We start from the raw sequence: 22,989 nt of genomic DNA, 5'->3' as shown, positions 1-22,989 counted from the left end.
GTCCAGTGGAATGGAGAGTACTGGGGGGAGAGAGATCGAGAGAAAAGAGTGGTCATGGGGGGTTAATGTGTGTGGAGGTGCAGATGTTTCACGCTTTGTGTCTGTGGCCAAGGCAATGGCTGGGTTATTTATGTCACAGGGCGGCCGGAGCTCCATGGCGACTCTCTCTTCTTACACACTTTGCCTCTTGCAGCTGACATGTGACTCTCTGAAGAAGCCACTTCTCACTCTTTATTTCTCTTTACAACAAATTGCGAGTGCAGAACTGGACAGGACACTATTTCAGTGGTTCCTAAGGAACCTTACAATAAATGAAGCTCGGCTTTTGTCAGAACACAAAATGTGTTTTCCTACAAAACGGATCTTCCATAAAGGCGGACTTTGTCTTCATCACCAAGTGAGAGCAGTGGCAAATAGAGCTAGGAGTTGACGTCTGTGGCTGTACAATGCAGGGCTGGAAGGGCTTCTGCTTAGCTCTTTTGTATTGTTGGGGCCTGACAAGCCAAGGGCTTTTCTCTAAATTAGAGCCTGACTGATATGAACATCACTGATATCACTGATACTCGAGGAGAGAAAAATTCCAATTAACAGTTTCATCAGTCAGACATTAAACAGGCAATATTAGTTTGATATAGTTAAATATGATACTTATTGTAAAAATATTTTTTTGCTGACCTCAACAGTACCGATTGTGTTTACTAATTGAGGAGAGGCCATTCATGTGAATGAGCTGGTATGTCGATTTTGTTTATTCATTTTATTTATGTTAGAATTGCTGTGTAATTATGGGCTTTGTTGGTTAATCTTTGGTTTTAATTTTATGTGTAAAGAAACATAAACAGCCAATGTATGCTCTGTTTACACTATTCTCTGAATTAATTAAAAAAATTAAAAATGTTTCCTTTACCTGCTAATCATATTTCAGCTCTACCTCCCACAACGTCCACATGTCATGGAGCAACAGCAGAAGCAAAGCTAGTTTCAGAGATCTAAACTAATATCACCTAGAAACACAGAAGGAAAATGCCCTACAGTTGTATCCACTTGATTGCAGATTACCTGTCATCAGACAAAAATGCTCACATAGTGGCACATTTCACTCAGAAAAGTCTTTCAAAGTGTGGTTTTCTCTGTGCCATATCAGTGGGGTTATGCTGATAACTACAATATAGGCTCATCGAATTGACCAAATAATATCATTTGTGAACTACAGGTATTGCTTACAGACATCTCAGCCCTGCCTCTGTCTCTGCATCTGTTGGTATTAGAGCTGGGCAATATGACGATATTTTATCGTATCGTGATACATTTTGTTATCGTGATACACAATATGCTTTTCTAAGCATATCGAAGATACTGTTAGTGCCTAATAAACACTGCAGGTTTCACAAACTGTGTAATTAGACTGGTTTAAGTAGATGAAGTGAAGGGAGAGTATCTAAATAGTAGTTAATAAGAATCTGTTGCTACTGATGTTTTTAGTCTGTGCTTATATGTGTCGTGATAAATATTGTGTATGTCGAAAAAAGTCTTTATCTTCTCTATCTGTCCAAGTCTGTATCTTTCTTTCCTGCACTGTACTGCTGAAGTATTCACTTAACCTAACCTCCAGTGAACGCTGAGCTTCAGGTTGTTCTGTTAAATGAAATGGGAGAGATCTCTAGAGGTAAACACCTGTTCAGGATGGCGATGAGATGGACTGTTATAATACAAGGTCTCTATGAAGTGGAGCAGTATGGACGCTTGATATAAATAACTGGGTGACTGGAAATGTTTGAACTACAGAGTCTCTAAAAATCCATTGCTAGTGTTTAGGCTCTGTTCATTCCTCCGAGCTGAGCTGGCCTGTTTTTCACTCACGTTGTTCACTTTGCCCATCAAATGTGGGAGGACCCAGTCGGTTAAAGGCAAGCCTGGATCCGCCACACACCGCTGAGGAATGTAGCAGGCACATACAGCATAACCACTGGTGGACAGAGGCTTCCTCTCACGTTGCCTCCTCCAGCTATCTGCATTCTTCTTAATTTCTCCCTTGTTCTCTATACAGCATATGGATATGTAGTAATCATAATAGATTATTAATCTTCTTCAGGGCACAGAAGGCCGAGTCATTTGGGTTTAGTGTGGCCATACAGTTTACCCCTTATTTCAGGGACTGTGATGATAGGTACCAATAAACTGTGATGTTGCAATAATCAGGAATCTCTCATTTACAGGAAGGCAGATGTGACAACAGGCTGAGCCCATGGCATCCCCGCAGTCCCTTACCCCACAACCTACAGGTAAATGCAAACCTCTAACTTGTCTAAACGCATTAAACAGATCATTCAGTCATAGATCAAATTTACGCAGGACAAGTTTGGTGTCTAGAATTGGAGTAACATGCAATGGAAGCTCATAATCGACCCACTGTGTGATGATGTCTAAATAATTACACTCTTGCTTGAAACTATCACGTTTTAAAAGTGCGTCAAAATTCAAGAAACAGCACCTGCAGTGGTTAAGAAGGTAAACACAACAACACTAGACTGATTTTTTACTCTTGGGATCTTTGCCCTCTATTCCTCTCAATGGACAAAAAGCATACCTTTAGGATCTCTTCTTATTGTCTGGTCTTATTGTCTGGTTATGCCACCCAAATACCCCACAGACTCTTCTTGGTATAGCAGTGGCATTTGGCCAGATCGGGCATCAAACTCCCTTGTCTGAATGGTGTATGGTTTCATTATACCCTGATATGTGGTGTTGCCCACTACAAACCTTACCCTCTTAATAGTGAAATTATATACCTTTAAACATTTAAAATTTGGCATATTGCTAAAAAAAAATTATAATGTTGTACGTGATTCATTGTTTACTTAACCTCTTAGTCAATGTTTTATTCAGTAACTACAGGTACAAACTGGTGAGTCTTTTTTGGTAATATCAGTTTGTAATAACCCTTTTTTAAGGGGTTAAATTAATAAGAAATTAGTGGGAAAATTTCCAAGTGCACCTGCATCTTTAGTAGTTTGACTGATGATGTATGAAAGCAGTAGGCGGCTGCCATCAAGACCAGAGGAACAACAAAACACACATAATGCATCGATATGGGCATTCTGGTCCAGTACAGTATCTTCCAATGCAATACATAAACATTTCTAAAACACAGAAATGGGGACTACACTATATCCAGTTGGATTATCATTAGAAAGAAATTAACATTTATACCTGTAGATTTACAAATGCAGTAAAATGAATAAAATGCAGATATTGTAGTAGCCTAACAAAATCTAGACATTCTGATCTTCAGGAGTACAATAAATATATCATGAAATATTTGTTATTTTTTGGATTGTTATATCATGCACTTCAATTAAGCAAATATGTGCTGATACCAATAGGTTTACAATATTGTCTTGCATCATACAAAATGCTGTTAAATTAAAATAGTCCCAATTAGACTATTCCAATTCGAGTTTCTTAATCCTAAGTATCGGCCGATACTGATCTAATGTGATCTTTGTTTTTGTATAAGTAATACAGCCACACGGTATGAATTAGATGCTGCTTTGTGTGGGTAGAGGTACACACTCTGGACTGATATCTGTTGTTGATGGTATACTGGTGTGTAATAACTGGATTATAGTGAGTGAATGTGCTGTGAGTGGGTCGTCTTTAGCGTGAGCATATTAGCATTAGCATTAGACTCCTCTCGGTTCTGAATGGACTCTTCAGTGCTGGTTTAAAAGCAAAGAAAGATGAGCAGTTACTTTTATAAAGATTCAGATATAGCTCGACACTGCAGAGTCTTATTAATCTTCTGAGAACGTCCGCACTGCTGCTGGCTGGACAATAATGGCGCCTTGAGACCACCAGCTGTCCCTCTAAACACAGTGGTTAAAACAAAGACTTGTAACTGGATTGGGATTAAAATAGCCAATACCCGATCCATTCAGATATGCCTCTGGATCGGACTGGTACATCCCTGTGTTGAACACTGTAAACAGGTGTGTAGATTTCCTTTTTTGTTATGGTTTTTGCTGTGCTTTTGATCATTGCCTCAGCATCAGCATTTTGTTGTCCCACTAGTTTTGAACACAGCCTCACACTTTTTTGTCAAAGATATCTAAAGTTTTTAAAGCAATTTAAAAGAACTGCTTCCACACATTCTTTACTGCCGTCCATCCACAGTGTCTCCGCACATCTCCTGATGTCGCTCCACAGGAGCATTTTAAATCATGCCTAAACATATATAGAGTTCTTTCTTAATAATAAGCAATACTTGTGATTAAATGTGTTTGGATTTTAGTATCATGCTTAACCAGCAGCCTGCAGCTTTCATTACTTGTTAGCCACATTAGCTCCACAGCTCCAGTTGAAAATCTAAAGCAGCACACTTCACACCAAACATGTCTTGGTTAACTGACTGTATTTAGGGTAAGGGGTGGGGGGCAGGGGGGTTGTACAGATATAATATTTGGCCAAACTGTTGCTTTAATGCTCTCTAGCACATAAGCTCATGGGTACAGCCTTGGGCAGTCAAAGGTGGAGGATTTGAACCAGAACTGCTTGGAGCAGTTTTTGTAGAGTCAGTGTTACAGCATGCTTTTCTTGGATTCGAATCGTACTCAGTAAGACTTCCATGTATTTGGCTCAGGCCGTGCAGTGTGACTGTCTTAATCTGCAGAGGGCTTGGGAAAGCGTTAGAGCACAGTGTTGTTGTAAAGCTAGTTGACCATATGCTGTGTCAGAGGGATCCCACATCAATGCCATATGCCACCTGGCCTTGACACACATCTATCCGACAGTCATGGAGACCGCCTGCATGACCCAGTCTCTCAAGTTTCTGGTATCGCCAAAAATTCACTTGGCAGGTCCGAAGAGATTTTCCTACTTTTGCTGGAGTGAGGCAGATGAGGAGAAAATGCAAGGTAATGACCTGATACTGTTCAGTTAAAAATATGAAGCTATTTACACAAAGGAAGTTCTGAATCAGGGTGGGATAGTGGAACTTTTAGGCCATTTTGCCATTGACCCTTAGACTGATATAGAAGTCATGTGATTTTGAATGATTTTGCAGTTACTGTTTAACTAAGATGAGCTAAATGGTGCTTCTGAAGGTACGGTTAGACAAAAGACTTTCGTTTGTGTATGCTATCAGTTCACCATATGGTCAGTTTGTGTAATCCCCTTTCTTTACCTGCAATCGTCTCTTACAGCAGCTCTGAAGAAACAGTAATCCCCTGTTTGCTACTGTCTCCTAGTGTGTATCTTCTAATGGTTTTATTATTGTTCTGTAAAGTGGGGGCACGTTGTCAAAAGACTGTAGACTGGTGTGTGTTTGGTAGGCAGTGTGACAAAAAAAACCTGCAGTGTATCATGGTGTCCACCTACAGTTAAACAGCCAGTCAGAGCAGTGCAGATGATCTGCATAATAGTATGAACTGGACAGATGATATGAAGGAGCGTGTGTGTTCTGTGTAGGTAAAATCGTTTGCAGACTGCACACCATGATTCACTTTTTCATCTGTCTCTGTATGTAACCATGGTTTCAATGCATTTACACACAAAACATTGTGTGAGTCAGCTGAATGTAGCATTATGATCAAGATGACTGGAATCCAGTTTATTGCTCTGTCTCTGACCCATGGGCTGGACTCTGCAAACGTTTTACAGCTTGTTTGCTCGTTCCGCCCAACTCCCTGCATGACTCACAAGGAGACTGTTTTTTGTCTGCAGAATTTTGGACTAAGCCCACATACGCCTCTTGTTTCTATTGTAACACTGTAGCACGTAGCCTCCCTGCTATGGAGCTGCATACTCTTCACTGTTGGCTCAATAGAACAGTGCACTGTGCCTTGGTTTTACCTTGTTCTCCTGAAATGACGTTGCTGTTTGTTTCCACTCCTGTGGTATTCGTGCGTGTGTGTGTGTGTGTGTGTGTGTGTTATTTTGAGCCAGTAGGTCATAATCATCCTTGGTCTTGGGTTTGGAGCTGTGACATTTGTTGTGAACTGAAGACAGCCCACAGTAACTGTGGGATGGAATGGCCTCAGTTCCCTGACGGTAGTTAGCACAAACAGTCTTTTGCTCTTTGTTGCGTGCAGGGTAGTGATTCCATGAGCTAGTGTGGTGCCATGATGTTATGTGGTTTGTAACCCAGCAAATAGAGAGCTTACATTTAATGGGGAATTTCAGCCTAAACTTGCATCTAATTTAAATGGCTGGACATGTTATGTTGCTCTCTATAGTCCTCTATATTTCCTTTAGCCTCTTTTCCTTACTCAGTGTTCTCTCATGTCAACACCCATAAATATAAAAGGTAAATGTGCAAGTATTTGTCACTAAAATGTGTCCTCCACATTTGACCCATCTGTGGTAGTGAACACACACACACACCCAGAGCAGTGGGCAGCCAACTCCAGCGCCCAGGAAGCAGAGAGGGTGAAGGGCCTTGCTCAAGGGCTCAACAGTGGCAGCTTGCCGAGCCCGGGTATCGAACCCCCAGCCCTGTCATCAATAGGCCGGAGCTCTAACTGCTGAGCCACCACTGCCCCCAAAAAGATTGGACGCTTCACGATTTTGTGTGTCATATAGGAGTCCCTGTGGTGCTCAACCAATCCTAAGTACTGGCCTAGCCACTGATCTGTGGGCTAAAATAAATAAATACTAAGAGCTAAAAGCTAGCATTATTCTAACCTCTCTAATCTAAATCTTAGTTAGTTTTTTCCTCATCAAAAACACAATTAAGTTGATGAAGAATGTCTGCATGATGCTGAAAAGACGCTAACCTGAGGTGAAGCACCTAGCTACGTAGCCAGGTAGTTCACATATAGACTCTAACAACAGCTGTCCCCAATATCGGGCACTTCTGCACATTACGCATTTTTGCCCTGGATGTGCAAGATTGCAGCATTATTAGTGATGTTTAAATATTGTTTTCAGATGTGATTTTTTGCAAGAAAAAAAAATAGAATGTCTCTCTTAAAGGCAGAAGCTTATTTTTTTTTTATTGGCAAAGAGAAAGAGCGGAAATGTGCAATACGCGGAAGTGGCCGATATTGGGGGCCACTGTTGTTAAGGGGGCTAACTGCTACCATGCTAATTCTTGGCCTGTTGTCCCCTCATCTAATAATTTTTTGCTTGTTTAATGATTTGAAAATGATGATTAGAAACCAGTTACCACAGATAATTGGTTGCAGTAAGATATTGTTGTTAAAGATAGCTATATCTGGATCAAGCTCTCTGGCTTTCTTCTACATTCACCTGATATAAAGAAAATATCAAAATATAATCAAAAAACCCTCACTCACTTGAGCAGCAGTAGATCCTTTCACTTTCAGGACATGTGATCAGAAGGCAGGAAAATCCTTGCTCTAGAGACCCCTCCGGCACTACTGCAGAATGCAGGTTGCGTGTTTACGACAGATATGATGACGGCTGCATTTTTCATTTCAGGATGTAAGGTCGACCTGGTTCTGAATGCTGTTCCATTAGAAAACTTACATTTAATAAATGATAATATTCTGTGTTCATTTTGTGGACACATACTTTACAATCAGATTAACCTTAGAACCAACTACATATAGTGTTAAAATATAGCTGTGTATACATGGATCTGAAGGTTGGAGGATTGAGGTTAGAATAGTATATTACGGATTACAATAAAATTCAATACTTCTAATAATTTATTGAAGTGTAACCCTACCCCAAGAGTCTGGTGTATTGTATTTCACTGTGTAAATAATCCCAACAAGTAACATTTGTTTATTCAGTGCTTTTAGAAGTTAGGTGAAAGATAGTAGAAGATTTCCTGATGCATTGAATTGTTTCCTAAAGTATCTTAATTATTTAAATGAGGTCAGATATTTACCCTTATTGTTGCAACCCTAAATAATCTTTCAATTCAATCAGATTCTATATCTAAACTTTCAGAGTCTATGCCCACTGGGGTGGCTCAGACACCCCAGCAGGAGGAGGAGGAGGATGATGAAGATGAGGAAATTGGAGAGAAGTTTCAGTTTGATGATAGTGAAGAAGAAGAACACAATGCTGCTGGAAACTCTGGTGGAAATAAGACTTTAGGAGCTTCCCCTGCAGGAGCCGGGCCTTCGCAGGGTCCCAGGGGCGTCGTCATGTCCTCAAATGCACTTTACAGTCAAGCAATGAAGCGTGTCTCAGCCAGTCTTTGTCAGGAAATAAATGGAGGGACCTCTGCTGGTCCGGAGTACCAAACCATTCCTCCACAATTAACAAACACAGGTGAGTTTTATTGGCACAAGTCTATTTAGATTAAAATGGCTTTGGCAATTTTTGATTTGGGTGTGTGTCCTTGTTAAAGATATGCAACATATGCAGCTGTCTTCTGTTTTTAATCCAGATTTGGTTGCCAGACAGTCTCCTGATGGGTAAGTTGGCTGTAAAGCAGACATTTGTATAGAGGTCCAAAACATTTAAGCACACTGGCAAGTACAGGAGTACAGCTGACACAGTTTATGGGTCTATTTTCTCTTTTATAAAAAAATGAAATACATGTTAGACGTATATATATTTTGTAATCACACAAGAAAGATACAAACCCCCCCCCCACACACACACACATTAGCAAATGTAATTATAGTTATAGGAAGAAGTTGATTTAGGGAAATATATAAATCTATTAAAGACATTGGATTTGTTTAAATGGTTCATTGTTTGTGGATAAATGAGCTGTAAATTATGGAACACGAAAAACAGCTGGCAAAGGGGGAAACATTTGAACTAGTAAGATCATTTGTCATTCTGTTCATTCTGATATGGAATGGAATGGGCACAGAGCTTCTTGATGGTCAGATATTCCTCAGCTGATCCACAATGAAGGTAACCAGTGGTTGTAGCCTGAAAGACAAGAAATTCATAATGGTTTATTTACTTATTAGTGCCATAACTGCACTTCTGCCATATACTGATTTGTGTGAGGGTCATTCTCTTCTGGCTGGTCTTCCTTTGCGCACCATCAGGCCCTGCAAATGATCCAGAATGGATCGGGGCTGTCTTCAAAGTTTCTAAGTTCAGCCATGTAACTCCTCTGCTGCATTCTTATCACTGTCTTCCTGAAGCAGCTGCCTGCATCAGATTTAAAACCCTGATGCTGGCCTAAAAAGCCAAGAATGGACCAGGCAATGGTAAAAAGCTGATCTGCACCAAGAGCCCTTCGAGCTTCAAGTATGGTTAGGCTTGAGCCGCCATCCCTTAGGAACCACGGAAGACAAGCATCCAGATGTCCTGACACTGAAGTGGTGGAACAAACTTCCCCTGGGTGTCCGGACGCTTGCCGCCTCTCCAAGACCCACCTCTAAGAGTACTTGGGCGAAGTGTAGTGCAGAGTACTGTGGTCTCCATACTGACTTTTGTATTTATCAGCGTCTAAGCTTAGGAGTATCTTTTGGATCTTGGCCGATACAAACTAGCTACGGATGTTTTCTGAGTAAACAGTGAAGCACTTCTGTAAAATAAATGATAAATACATTTTTGTCTGACAACTTTTCTGTAACTTTTCTGAATGTTTTAGGAGTTCTGTTTCCACTGAGCCTAGAGTCACTGAGGAGACCACGAGCACATGGAAGAGAAACACCATTTATGAAGGTATTGCTCTGTTCTGTTACAAACAACGTCACACTCTTTCACAATGTGTGGGTTTTCTGAAGAGGCAGATAGTTCCCTTCAACTGCCAATGTCCACTTCTTTGTCTGTGATCTGTAGGTTTAAATTCAAGACCCGAATGCTACTATACGCCTGTCATTAAGAAGAATGTTCTCATGTTTGCTCAGTCAGGTCTGTGGCTCTGTCGGAGAGCTGTGTTACTACACAAGTCCTCTGTTAATATCACAAAGACTGGGAAATGCAATCTAAGGATACAGCACGCTCGAATCAGAACAAACACTTTCACTAATCAAAACCAGAGGTTGCATGAGATCACGGGAAGTTCCCTTAAATTTCGCTTTATGATAAATAGATCATGTATCTTCCAAAGAACTGATTTCAGTGGCAACTTTCCATACTGTGTCTTGCTGCAGATTTTTCACATTTTCAGCCTGGCCAACTACTCATAAATATAATGATGAATAGTGTTGAAATTGTAGGTGGGCCTCAAATAACGTACCTATTTCTACATAGTTTGTGACATGCAGGCATGTGTCATGTGTAAGAGAACCTTGTTGTGAATGTGTACTGGTACAGTTTGACTACTTTGTACTGTAGTGATTCCTTTTATGAGCCAAAATCTTTTGTGACTGCCTAAGATTTTGGCACAGTACTGTAGATTTACCAGACCGTTTTAACCACTGGATGCTCATATAACTGTTTACCGATTTGTGAGAAGTATCACAGGCTGACTTGGACTGTAGTATTTCTCTCTTATTAATCTGATTAATGACGAAATGTCTGGAGAATCATTTTGCCGTAATTGATCCATGATTCGACAGATCATGCACACAGCTCATAAACCGTGGCACGCCGTCCCTTGTTGATTTACTTGGCAGCTAATCCAAACTGTACACAAAGCCATGACATGAGAGCTCAAAGATGAATCAGTTTTTGAGTGAAGTGTGTGTGTCTGTTCAGCTCAAGCGCCAGCTCGCTCTCAGGAATGGTTCAGTGTGGTGTCAGAGCTCACACTGCGACTGCATAAAGGTATATGTATTCCATAACTAGCCCCGCCTTCTACTTAGTGTGTTCCTTTAGAAGAATCCTCTATCTGTGTTGTAGCAACTCTTAGGCTAAAATACATCAGCATTCATCCCTTTCCCTAGGTTGTCTACCTAATCTTTGCTGTTAGGGCCTAAAATGCAATAATCTGAAGGTGTTATGATCATATATAGTACAGATAGGAAGTACAGCATGTATAATATGTTAAACGTAAAAGCCCAAAATACTGTCCCTTCATGTGGTGTAATCATACAGTGTAACACATGTTTTATTATATATTACGTAATATTGTCAACTTAAAAATGTAAGTCAACTTCTTTTTTTATTTAAAATATTAAAATTCAGGGGCCTATTTCGCTTGTACAACGACCCAGAGCATAAGTAGCCGTAGTCCGAAGAGCACCATTGTCCATGCTCTCTCTGGGTGGATAGATAGCTCTCTGTCCTCATCACTCTAAAAGCAGTGTTGGCCGGCACAGGTGCCTGTTAGCTGGTGTGGCGGAACTGGGGACCCGGTGCTTTCCTCAGAGCCTGACGGCTGCCTGGCGATGCCGCATTGGTGGCAGTTCGAAAAGAGGCAGTGGTTGGCTTCACATGTGTTTTCCTCCTAGTGTCAGGAGCATTACTAGTGCTAGTGGGAACTACGCACAGGTGGGTTAATTAGCACTAACAAACAAACAAACTTGGAAAAAAATCCAAGTCATTTCAACATAAAGCGTAAGTGCACAGAACAAGAAGTGTGTTTCATGCTGTTAACTTAAAACATGAAGTTTAAAAAAAAGGAAGCCAAATTATTTCCATTCAGTATCCTACAACAACTAAACAATACTTTTCACAGACTAGAGCCAGTAAAGTGTTTACTTTTTGTATTGCATTGTATTGAATAAGAACAAAAGTGAAAGTGAGATCGCTATGAGGCCAGACCCTCACTTCCTCTTTAGCTTAAATGCAGTAGCAGAGAGTACAAACACACTCTTAGTAAGTGTAAGTTAGTTTATTGGTAATGTATTAGTTAGTTATTTTAGCTGCTGTGCAAAAACTTGAAAATTATAACTCAACAGGAAAAGGATAAAAAAAGTGATTATATACATATATGATATGGACTAAAGTATTGGGACATCTGCTTATTCGTTGTTATTTTCTGAGTATATCCTTCTTTTGTGGGAGTAACTGTCTCTACTGTTCAGGGAAGGCTTTCTACTAGATTTTGTAGCATTGCTGTGAGGATTTGATTGCATTTAGTGGCAAGAGCTTTAGTAAGCTCAGGATGTTGAATGATCACCACCACACCTAATCCCCAGCTCATTCCAAAGGTATCATTCCATTCTCTGGAATGATGGTGAACTCAGGTCAGTGCTGGGGGCTTTATACCCCTCTAGCCAATGATGAGACTTTGGCTTCACGCAATTACCTGGAATTCGTTCCAGCCCAAACGTCCTCTAAGTTGGCCCTCCCTTTTTTCAAGCGTGTGGGACATACTAGCAAAATCTATACTGTAATATAAGGCCGATTTTTAGACACTTTTCATTTTTGCTCTTGGAAAAAATATAAAATTCACATCTTCTCTGAATCCTTACAACCCTAGTATAGACGATTCCTTCATTCACATTTTTATATTCAGGGTATTTTTAATAATTACTCAAGAAGATTGTTTCAAATCCTTGTGAGATTTACAACCTAATCTCCAGTGCGGTAGTGCTAAACCTTTAAGCCAGCCCTTGGTTTGTGACCTTTGTTTTGTGTGCGTATAATTATCTTTCTGGATCAGCCACTGTCGTTCTGTTTAAGGCCTTATTCGTGATGAAGGTGTGCACTCCACATATTGATTGGCCTTGCCAAGTGAAATTGCTGTGTGCTGTGCACACATAACATAATGCGTGATGTGACCTTCAGATATGCATGCCTTAACAGTTTGAGGGCAAATTTATTTTTGAGATGTCATGTAGCACCAGGTAGTCAGACTCAACATAAAACACCATATGGTAAACAGACCCTTTTAGCAGATCTCTCTGCAACAATATCCCTGCCTTTGGAATAGATATGAAGGTTGTTTGGCTTGATTAGATGTCCCATTTTGCTGCTCCTCCTTGGCTGTAGTGATGTGCTTATATGATTTAGTGAAAGTTTATTAAATTTGCTAGTGACATTGAAAAAGAGTTTGTCGGTGAGTGTCTCTCTGTATACTTCACATTAGTCATGTATTACATTCATGCTTGTTGAGCTTGTTTTTAACTGTGTAATCAATGTTCAAACAGAGGTAGAGTACACACACTTCACCTAGACTCCCAGCCTGCCTTATTTGCATCTTTGTATACTGAAGAGATGCATAGACTGTTCATTGAGAACAAACATGTCAAACATTTGACTCTAATTGCACATAAGGACGGTTTACATTGACCTCACTCTAAGAATTTCTCTTCTCCAGGAAAACCTGCTATTGGAACAGAGGGGAATGTGCCCTCATCCACGCCAGAGGTGAACCTCGCTCCACCCTCTCGCTCAGAGGTGATCTACGATGATGTCCCGTGTGAAAATATCCCCTCTCCTGATGCAGGTCAGTGAATCATTCTGGACTTCATGCTCCTTGGCAACAAACCAGATTAATTAAAGGGGTCATAATGAAAATAATAACTATTACTACTTGTGTTGTGAACACGCCTACTAGCCTCCTTTGGTGCATCACAATAGTCTCTAAAGCAAGATAACCCCCTTCTAGTGTTTAGAATGAAAACAAATAATTTAGGATGGATGCGGTTTGAATGATCGTTCCGCTAGGATACAAATCTGATGAGGCTGAATGATGCAGCGCTGTGCTAGAAAACTTGATAAGTAACATTAAACACTGGGTTTAGGCCTTAGTGTCCCTCTACAGCTGTTGTTGATCCTGAGCCTGAATTCATAAGCTTTTCAGATTAGGAGTGCTGATCTTGGATCAAATTCCTTCCTTCCCTACAATGGTCTTACTAAAAGGAACAGATCCTAAATAAGCACTTCTGCTCTGAAAAGCTTTATGATTACAGGCCCAAATCTAGCACATATATTTGAAGATTCCAAACACTGATATGCACAAGAAGGGGGTAGCCTTTAGTGTGAACCTGATAAATATCCTATAGCCCCAGTCGATTTGATTGCTTTCGACAGATAGATTATAACAGCACTGACTACACTGTTTATACAGATAACACATTTCATAAGGTATTTCACAACTCATACTTGCTAAAGTGAATGAGAGTTGCATATCTTGTGTATGTTTCATGCATTGTAAAAAAAAAAATAGGAAGTTTCAAAAAGACAAAAAGGTGAGGCATCACAGATAAACACCAGCATAGAGATGTATTGTGGGTTCATGTGTTTCAGACTCCCCCTCCTCTGCATGTTATTGTTTCCAAATTTAATTTGCCATTATGAAACCAGTGAAAGAGATTCCTAGCAAGTAATTCTTACTATCAACATGGGCAGTACCAATGTTTACATACACTCACCTGTGATATAGCTGTCCTGACAGTTTTAGAATATGAATCATTTAATTTCTTCTGTAATTGGTTATGTGGAAAACAAATGTCTTTATAAATGTTTTTTCTCAAAATGTGACAAGATCTAGGATGCGGGGGGTGGTTTGAAGGGGCTATCTAAAAGGCTCCCCGAACTCCAGGCCAAATGTCCTCTGACTTAGCTCAAACTTGCAGAGTATGCCTGATAGTTGGGTTGGATCGAGGTCAGATCACTTTCCTACCACAGACAACCGCTCTAGAGTTCATTTGGGACTGGACTGAGACCACCTCCTCTCAAGGCTCTCAGTGCGGTTGTTTTGGTGTGAATACTGTCTTCAGACCTGCTCAAACAAACCACACCAAGGGTGAAAACGAACCAGAGTTAGATTCAACTGGACTAAAAAGTGACAACACTCAAAGATCCAATCAGCGAAACTTGTAGCTGGCAATCAAAAACAGATGATGAAGGTAAAAAGATCTCAGATTTTGTCATATTTTGAAAAACCCACAAAGAACTTGTGCTCCAATCATACTATCATATAAAAAGAAACCGTTGCAGAAATCATTAAATTCCCAAACTACCACGACAATAATTTCCCTTACAAGGGAGCAGTATGCAATTTTTTTAACTTAGCTGTGTGTATTATATGTACTATGTCCAGTCCAGCATGTGTAGTGGCTCTGTGTCAAAAATGGTTGTGCAAAAAGAGCTCCCTTACAGCTGTGCTATTTATATAGCCGTTCTTTGTTTCCTGCTCTTGTGTGTAGGCAATGATACGATCTATGAGGATGTTCAGAGGCCTGATGAGTCAGCAGGGATGTTGGATAACGGCTGGAGCTCCAGTGAGTTTGAAAGTTATGATGAGCAGTCGGACACCGAGATCAAGCAGCCAGCCCGCAGCAAGGTGGGCAAGCATGGGGTCTGCTAAAGTCTGGGCTATGGTGCTATGCTAATAGAATGCTGGGAAACAGCTATGTAACAATCTTCATATAAATAAGTCTTAATAACTCTACTTAAAAGCTGGGAAACGCATTTCAGATACAAATGATCTGATCAAATATCAAAATCACACAATGTCTCACATATTCTAAATGTAGTCTATCAGCCATGGTTGGTCTAAAGCTTGCTCGTGTAATTGTGTACTAGAGCTATGAGAATTATTTAGTTAGTGGACGTTCACTGCCACTAGAATTTGGCATTGTGCAAACTGCATACCTAACTCTAACTGCATCTTACATTTGACATCTTAAACCATGTTTATTTTAAATAGATTGCGTAGGTGGTTTCTGACACTATATGACATTCATCTATGAACATGGACAAAAGTATGTTGCTTAATAATAACAGTAGTAGAAGCAGTTGTATCTTTACGTTTGCCCATTTGTATAGATAGCAATGTGTCATGTCATGTCAGAAACCAACAAAAACAAATCAGTTTGAGTTGAGGACTTCGTCACAATGCTTGGAACCAGGAAGAATTGGGTAGGGACATGTCTAATATATATATATATATAAATAATAATACAACGGTCAGTGTCTATTCAGTGTATTTGGCACACAAATAATTACCAGATCTCATTCTCTACTACGAGTCCTGCCTCCCTTACTCATATCTCTAAAAGGATTGGCTTTGGCATTTCTTGCGAACGTGTGAGAGGCTGTGGTTGTTTCTTATAAGAAGTGCCAAAGCTCTCTCAACCAGATGGCATGTGGACTGAGTAAGCGACACCACCCATTGGCTGTGCACACACATCATCAAGTGATTCCGTAAAACAGTGCATTTTATTATTAAATGAGGAACCATTCCATATCCTATTATACAGAACTGGTGGCATTTAGGGCCACAGGTAAAGTGGAATAATGACTTGGTGATATGTTGGTAGTGAGATTCAGTATTGTGACTGGTGTTAGGCTGATGATGTACAGTGATTCATCAGTGTGTTTGAAATGAGAGCTTTGAAAAGGCTCATGCTGTCTCACTGTTCATATGGCATTGACCTGTGTGTTATAGTACCAGGTGACACAAGCAATCCTGTCAGGTAGTTTGTTTGTCATTAGTTGCATTTAACTTATAAACCTTACAAAATTCACTAATGACCATATTCTTAAATTTAGAATAACCTTGCAGTCCAATGAAAAACGTGTATCTCCAAAATGGTGACTTAAGACAAGACAACCATATTCAACATTATTGTTGGACACAGATGGAATTTGGCCTCCGCCTAAAATCCATCCGTGCACTGAACAAACACAGTAAGCACACGTGCCCAGAGCGGTGGGCAGCCATTGCTGCGGGTCTTGGGGAGCAGAGAGGGTGAGGGGCCTTGCTCAAGGGCCTAACAGTGGCAACCTGGCGAGCCTGGGTATTGAACCTACAACCCGGTCATCAATAGTCCGGTGCTCTAACTGCAGAGAGACTGCTGCCTCCCTTTACTGGAGAAGGCAAAATTGATCTTAACTGCATTACTATTGGTCCGTTCATCCAGAATTATTTACACAGGGCACAGAGCAGCTACAGGGTTCAAACGATGGAGAACTGTGATGCTGTTGGTTAACATAATCAATATTATGTAATTATGGTCTTAAACTGTCTATCATATTTAACATTGACATTTTTTTAATTTCCAGACCATCAGACTCTTTATGCTTTAAAATGTAAGCTTTAACAAAAAGAAAAATACATATTTAAAGCAGAAATATAGTAATATTAAGTTAATAGAATATATTAAAATTGATTAATATCATGGCAGTAGAATTAATAGAGTATGACAAAGACAGGGCTTTCTATGGACTACTACTAGGACAAAAAGAGACAGGGCTTACTTTGTTTTATGTGGAAAAGCACTGACATAACAGCTTTGTTTTGAAGTTAATTTAAAGAAGAACAAAGTGTGGACTCCAGAGTTTGGGGGCAGTATTGCTGAAGGATCTGGCTCTGACTGTAGATACCTTTGTAAGAGGGATGTTAAGAACACCTGTATGAGAAGATTTAAGTGAGCAAGCTGTTTTTTAATGGGACTAGATGTTTAGAGATGTAGCCATTAGCAAGTCTATGAAGTTGTTCAAATGTATTGATAAGCATTTTAAACCAAATATAGGCTGGAATGTGTTGAAGAAAGGGAAATATAATGGCAGATTTTATAGCGTATGTAATAATCATTTGTACGGTATGGCTTATGAGGCCAGGGCCAACCATGCTATAGCCCACCTGAGACCTGGGAAGAAGGTTAAGGGCCTTGCTCAAGGGCCAAACAGTGGTAGCTTCATGGACCCTGTAACACTCTTCATGGACCCTCACAACTCTGTAATCAGTAACCCAGTGTGCTAACTATTGAGCCACCACTGCCCAACTGCTTGAGTGCGCTACTGGTCTATTGAGCCACCAAACTCTTCAAGCAGATATTGCAAATTATTTAAGGATTTTCAGTGAGACCAGAGACAAATGTAATGAAAGCAGTAAAAGATTAGAGAATTATGATGGTGATAAAGGCTGGTTTGCACACAGAACTAATATGCAACTGAAAATACATAATTTATGCACCTGGTTTACATTATGGCTGTAAACCTCCACTACGTGTTAGTTAGACAAGCCTTATACCTGTAGAACAACAGTTTGTCCCCTATATAACTTAAATAAAGCTTCCATTTATGTTGTGTGAAGATTTTAAGATAACATCTTGTTGCATTAACATACATTAACTGTTAAGAGTGTTTCTGCTTTTAAAGATACCATTTTGGAGGTACATGTATTTTTTTGGGTAGAGATGAAAAGCAAACAGGGAAACGGTCACTTTTACTGGACCACACCACATCTACATGCTGATCAGTTCTGCATTTTGACACAAGGTGGCAATATCTAGCTGTTATCAAATACAGTAATTCCCATATCAACCACACCGGCTTTACATTGGGTTACTTGTAAGATGGCATGACAAACAAACAACTAGTGCTGACTGCTGTGGTCCGTAGATAGAGTTTGGGTGGGAAGAGGAAGGCTAATTCACTGTGCCAGTGGATTTTTTTTTCACTCAGCAAACTCTTTCAGTTCTCTTTCCTTCCTGGGCTTCCCCTGTCCCTCTCCTGCTTTGGCTCATTTTAGTTTGTCCTCTCTGGTGGCCATCTGTCTGTCTGTCTCTCTCTGCGAACACTGCTGATCAGCACTTTCTTTACAGACGCTTAATGTCATGCATGATCTCTGCTGAAAACAGGTACAGAAAAGCTTCGCTAAATTAATCAGTGCGCTGGTGTAGGTCTCTCTGGAATGGAAACTAAATATATCTGTGCTTGTTTATGTCTGTCTGCAGCTATTGTGTGAAATGTGTATGCCAATCACAGGAGAAACCACTGCATAACACACTGTCAAAAGCTTTCAAAAGTTTGGAATCAGTGTTTGCAGTAGTAGGAAAGTGGTGGACAGAGATTGTAGATGATCATTATACATTTCTATATGTAAGTGAAAGTGAAAAGTGAAAATCACATGTCTTAGGCAGATTATGTGACAACAATTCCTATAAATGCATGAATACAGTGTATATTTATATTCTCATTGCTGCCAAAATATAGTATAATACTAATAAAATAGTATGATTTTAGTATAATATGTAGTAGTACACTTCTCTATTAGTTAACCTTCCCTTTTCTGTGTAGTTTATCGATTGCCATTTATAAAATCATTTAGAATTCTGTATATGGTGATTCCAAACTTTTGAACACCACTGTACATCTTCTGTTTTGATGGATCAGTCTGTGCCTCCTCTTTTGATTGTCCTGGAATGTTTCACTGTCTGCTTTCACCCTGATTTTTCTGTTTGTTTCCTCCTTCTCTTCCCTTTCTCTGTGTCTTTCTGCTTGTCTCTCCCTAAACATTGATCCAAATCACCATCTCTAATGACCACGTGGCATACGGACATGACGATGGCCGTAGATTTCTCCTGATGTACGGCGCCTAAAGGAGCGCTGTGCCCGGACCAAGCGTGAGCTGGCAATGCGATTAGGGGCTCCAGACGTCAGCCAGATCAAACAGTCCTATGACATCAAGGTATACTATTCCAGGGGCAGCCTAGATGCACTTCCATCATTCATTCACATTGCATTGAACAAAAATACATGTAAGCTTCCTTACTTGCCTGTAACAGGTATAGCACATTGAACCATGTCCTCACCATGGCTTACTCTAACTCCATCTTGCTCAATGGAATTTTTTTTTTTAATTCTTAGTTTTGCTTCACACTGAAAATGAAACTGTTCAAACACCTTTAAACATGTAGCCAAGACAACAGGATCCTTCAGAGAGTGACTTTGGCCCTGCTTCTCTACATGCTGTCCTCTGTACAGTACCGCTTTTGTCACCTCTTCCTCTGAGCTGCTGATGCCGGTTTCAGCACTCATCTCTTCTCTCACAGGTTCAACAGCTCATGAAGGCTGCCCGGAACGGCACTAAAGATGGCCTGGAGAAGACTAAAATAGCCATGATGCGTAAAGTTTCTTTCCTGAATAAAAAAGAAATCACAGGTTTGAGTTTTCTTTCATTTTTATTCTTATTACTGATACTCACTGATGCAGGAATACAGTTGGCATTTGAAGGTCATTTTCAGCCGAAGATCAGCTTAATTCAGTTTAACTATATTGGGGAGGGCAGGTAACAACCTTATGCTTTTTGGCTTTTACTACACTGTAAAATATTTACTGTCAGGCCAGTTTAAAAAGAGAAGGTAGCTGATTACACAGTGTTTTTTGAGTTAACTCAGCTTAGTTTAGTCGAAAGTTCTCCTAGCTCACATCTCAGTTGGATCAGCAATACATGCTGAGTTGAGCCAACTTAGAAGTGTTAGTAAATAAGCTGCAGCTGAAATTTCTTACATATTGTGTACAATGTTTAGTCTGGGCTCCTCCTCCTCAGTTTCTTTACTGTTTAGTCCCACCTGCAGGATAGAGACCAGACACCCCCAGACTGAAAAGCTTTTAACAATGAAAAGTTAAGCCCTTGCTGAGATTTGAACTAATCTGTTTTATCTTTTCACACTTACTAAGCAGACAGTTAGACTGTTGTGCCATTCTAGAACTTACAGTTGTAAAATTATACCACATACAAGCTTCGTTCAAAGTAAATGGACCTTTCCGTTCCTTCTAGGACACATATGCACTTGGTTGCACAGCTCTAGAGTGGCGCAACTGTCTAACCGCCAGCTTGTCAAGTGACAGGAAATCATACGTTTGAATCCCATCAGCACCACAGTCTTCCTTGGTCAAGATGTTTGAGAATAGGAAGGACTTCCCTAATGCAGATGGGAAAAGATAGTAAACTAATTAGGAGGGAGGGAACACTGACTAAATAGCTCACACAGTATTTAGCATTTAGTAATGTTTTTGAGGCTCAACTCAATATGTATTGTTGACCAAAACTGAGATGCAGAACTAAGACATTTTAGTCAGGAAAACCTGACTAAATTAAGTTGAGCTCTCTCAGAAATGCTCTGTAATCACCGTATCATTTTATTGTTTTTAACAGTGTAGATTTTAGCAATAGCATTTGTAACAATCAATGTAAGGATAGGAAATGCTGAAAGCTGAGGGATTTTAAAGGTAGTAGCGAGTGTGGTGGAGTTAAGTGGTTGCTGACTGTAGGTGTGAACTGATGCAGATGACACAGAAGATGATTCTGGTTACCTGGATGTGACTGTTTCTGAAGTGAAGCACCCACCACCACAGTTATGTCCCATGCCAGAGGGCCTCAATAGCCAACAGGTGTGTGTATGTGTGTGTGTTTTTTCTCTCTGTCGTTATGGTTGTGTTTTTAATATGTATATGCCTATTTCGTATCACAAGTGTCTTCAAAACTTCATTTTTTCATATTCCATGTCATTTAATCCACAGGATTATCAGATACGGGTGTTAGACAGCTGTCAGTGTATTTTGAGCTGTTTGGGAGTTTTCTGTTTTATTTAACATGTGCCAAATATGTGGACTCATTTTGTTGCAGTAACAAAATCTTTTTTTCAGATCGTAAGGCGTCATATTCTGGGCTCTATTGTCCAGAGTGAGATAAGCTACTTGGACTCCCTCAAAAGGATCCTGCAAGTAGGTGGCTGATTGTTATGGATTTGATTATATAAATAACTAATATGCGGCCATGCAGAGTTTGTTCAGGCAGTACTTGCTTAGTGTTGCTATCATATCAAAACCTCTTTGCTCAATTTTTTCTGTTTTGGTGGTAACAAAGGTACTAAATTTTGTCCAAACTGGTCCAATGTTTTTTTTCCTCCGGTGAAGGTAATGTTTTGAAAAGGTTAGGTTTAGTTATGACAGTCAAATCAAGTCAAGTCATGATTAGTAATTAGTAAAAGACAGAGCCAAAAAAAAATAACGTAAGACATTACTGGTCAGACCTATTTATAAATGATTGAGTTACCAAAGTTACCAAACCATCTATACTGTTGAACTGCTCTGATAACATCATAATATATAATATAATAATCATGGTGTAGATAGTTAATAGTGGTGATATTAATAGTGGCAGATAGAGTCCCTTTAGGTTTTAACACGGCATGTAGCAGTGGAAGGTGACAGTGATGATGCAAGTTAGGATTACACTGACTAAGAAACACTATACTAATGCTGGGTAGTGGCCTCATTTTGCTCTCAGAACATCATCAGTTCTTCATGGTATGGATTCCACGAGATGTTGGAAACAGTCCTTTAAGATCCAGTTTCATGTTGACATGATTGAGTCATGCAATTATGCAGATTTTTCAGAAGCACTTCATGCAGTGAATCTCTTGGTCTACCACATCCTGAAGCTGTTCTACTGGAATCAGATCCATTGATTGGGAAGTCCACTGAAGAACACTTTGCGCACTTCAGCAACGATACTCTGTGGCATTCATTTGATGACTGATGATGATTATATTAAGAGGCCCAAAATGTGCCAAGAGCTCTCTCATCAACAAGATGTTTTCGCCGCAGAACTGCGGCTCACTGGATGTGTTTTCTTCACTACGCTATTCTGAGTAAACTCTAGAGACTGTTGTGCTGAAAATCCCAGGAGATCAGCAGTTCTAGAAATACTCAAACCAGCTTGTCTGGCTCCAACAAACATGCCATGCTCTGAATCACTGAGATCACACTCTGATGGTTAATTTGAACATTATCTGAAGCTGCTGATCAGTATCTCTGTGATTTTATAGGCACTGCGCTGCTGCCACACAAGTGGCTGATTAGATACAGTAAATGCATGAATGAAGAGGATATTCCTAATAAATTGAGTGTGTTGAATAAAGTGAGTGTATAGAATAGAAGAGTGCCTTCATCTGTACTTCTTCCTCTAAGAAGAAATAAATTCATCTCATACATTCTTATCTTCTCTCAGGATTACCAGAAGCCTTTACTGGAGGCAGAGCCACGTATACTCAGCCCCAAGAAAATTCAGCCCATTTTCTATCGGCTCAAAGAGATCCTGCAGTGTCATGCCATGTTCCAGATTGCTCTGGCCTCCCGTGTGGCTGAGTGGGACCGCACAGAAACCATCGGGGACCTCTTTGTGGCCTCAGTGAGTCTTGAAACCCTCCTCTAAACAAGTCTAGCCTACTTCTCATGCTCATATTCTCAACTTGCATGAAGCCTGTGTAGCTAGACAAGCTTGATCCTGTTTACACTGGTCCCTTTTGGTTTATTTTCAGGCTTTTCAGTGACATGACATATTAAGTAATAGGAGTAATCTGAGGAGATGAGCTGTCATATTTAATGAATAGGAACCTCCTTCATCAGGCTTTCTTCATCAAAGTAGAAACTCTTCTCACTTCAGAAAAGAGCATAGATAGCAATCAAGGTCCC

At 40.0% G+C, this 22,989-nt stretch overlaps 1 protein-coding gene across 6 annotated transcripts in view; it reads left to right on the top strand.

Moving 5' to 3' along the window:
* arhgef10lb (Rho guanine nucleotide exchange factor (GEF) 10-like b) overlaps window positions 1-22,989 on the top strand; it is a 50,846-nt gene that overhangs the window by 3,228 nt on the left and 24,629 nt on the right. For 3 of the 6 annotated variants that reach the window (XM_072656499.1, XM_072656498.1, XM_072656500.1), the window contains exons 2-14: window positions 2,217-2,282; window positions 7,918-8,244; window positions 8,363-8,390; window positions 9,533-9,606; window positions 9,724-9,795; window positions 10,585-10,653; window positions 13,094-13,222; window positions 14,928-15,064; window positions 19,085-19,198; window positions 19,563-19,671; window positions 20,801-20,904; window positions 21,160-21,237; window positions 22,526-22,705. In XM_072656499.1, coding sequence (XP_072512600.1) covers window positions 2,246-2,282; window positions 7,918-8,244; window positions 8,363-8,390; window positions 9,533-9,606; window positions 9,724-9,795; window positions 10,585-10,653; window positions 13,094-13,222; window positions 14,928-15,064; window positions 19,085-19,198; window positions 19,563-19,671; window positions 20,801-20,904; window positions 21,160-21,237; window positions 22,526-22,705 — 1,458 coding nt within the window. In that variant the 5' untranslated portion in view covers window positions 2,217-2,245. The remainder of the gene's footprint in view (window positions 1-2,216; window positions 2,283-7,917; window positions 8,245-8,362; window positions 8,391-9,532; window positions 9,607-9,723; window positions 9,796-10,584; window positions 10,654-13,093; window positions 13,223-14,927; window positions 15,065-19,084; window positions 19,199-19,562; window positions 19,672-20,800; window positions 20,905-21,159; window positions 21,238-22,525; window positions 22,706-22,989) is intronic. The other 3 variants (XM_072656503.1, XM_072656502.1, XM_072656501.1) reach the window with 2 other exon arrangements.

This window comes from Salminus brasiliensis, chromosome 14, assembly GCF_030463535.1.
Source record: "Salminus brasiliensis chromosome 14, fSalBra1.hap2, whole genome shotgun sequence".
Taxonomy (NCBI): domain Eukaryota; kingdom Metazoa; phylum Chordata; class Actinopteri; order Characiformes; family Bryconidae; genus Salminus; species Salminus brasiliensis.
This window is presented reverse-complemented; position numbering and strand designations above follow the sequence as displayed.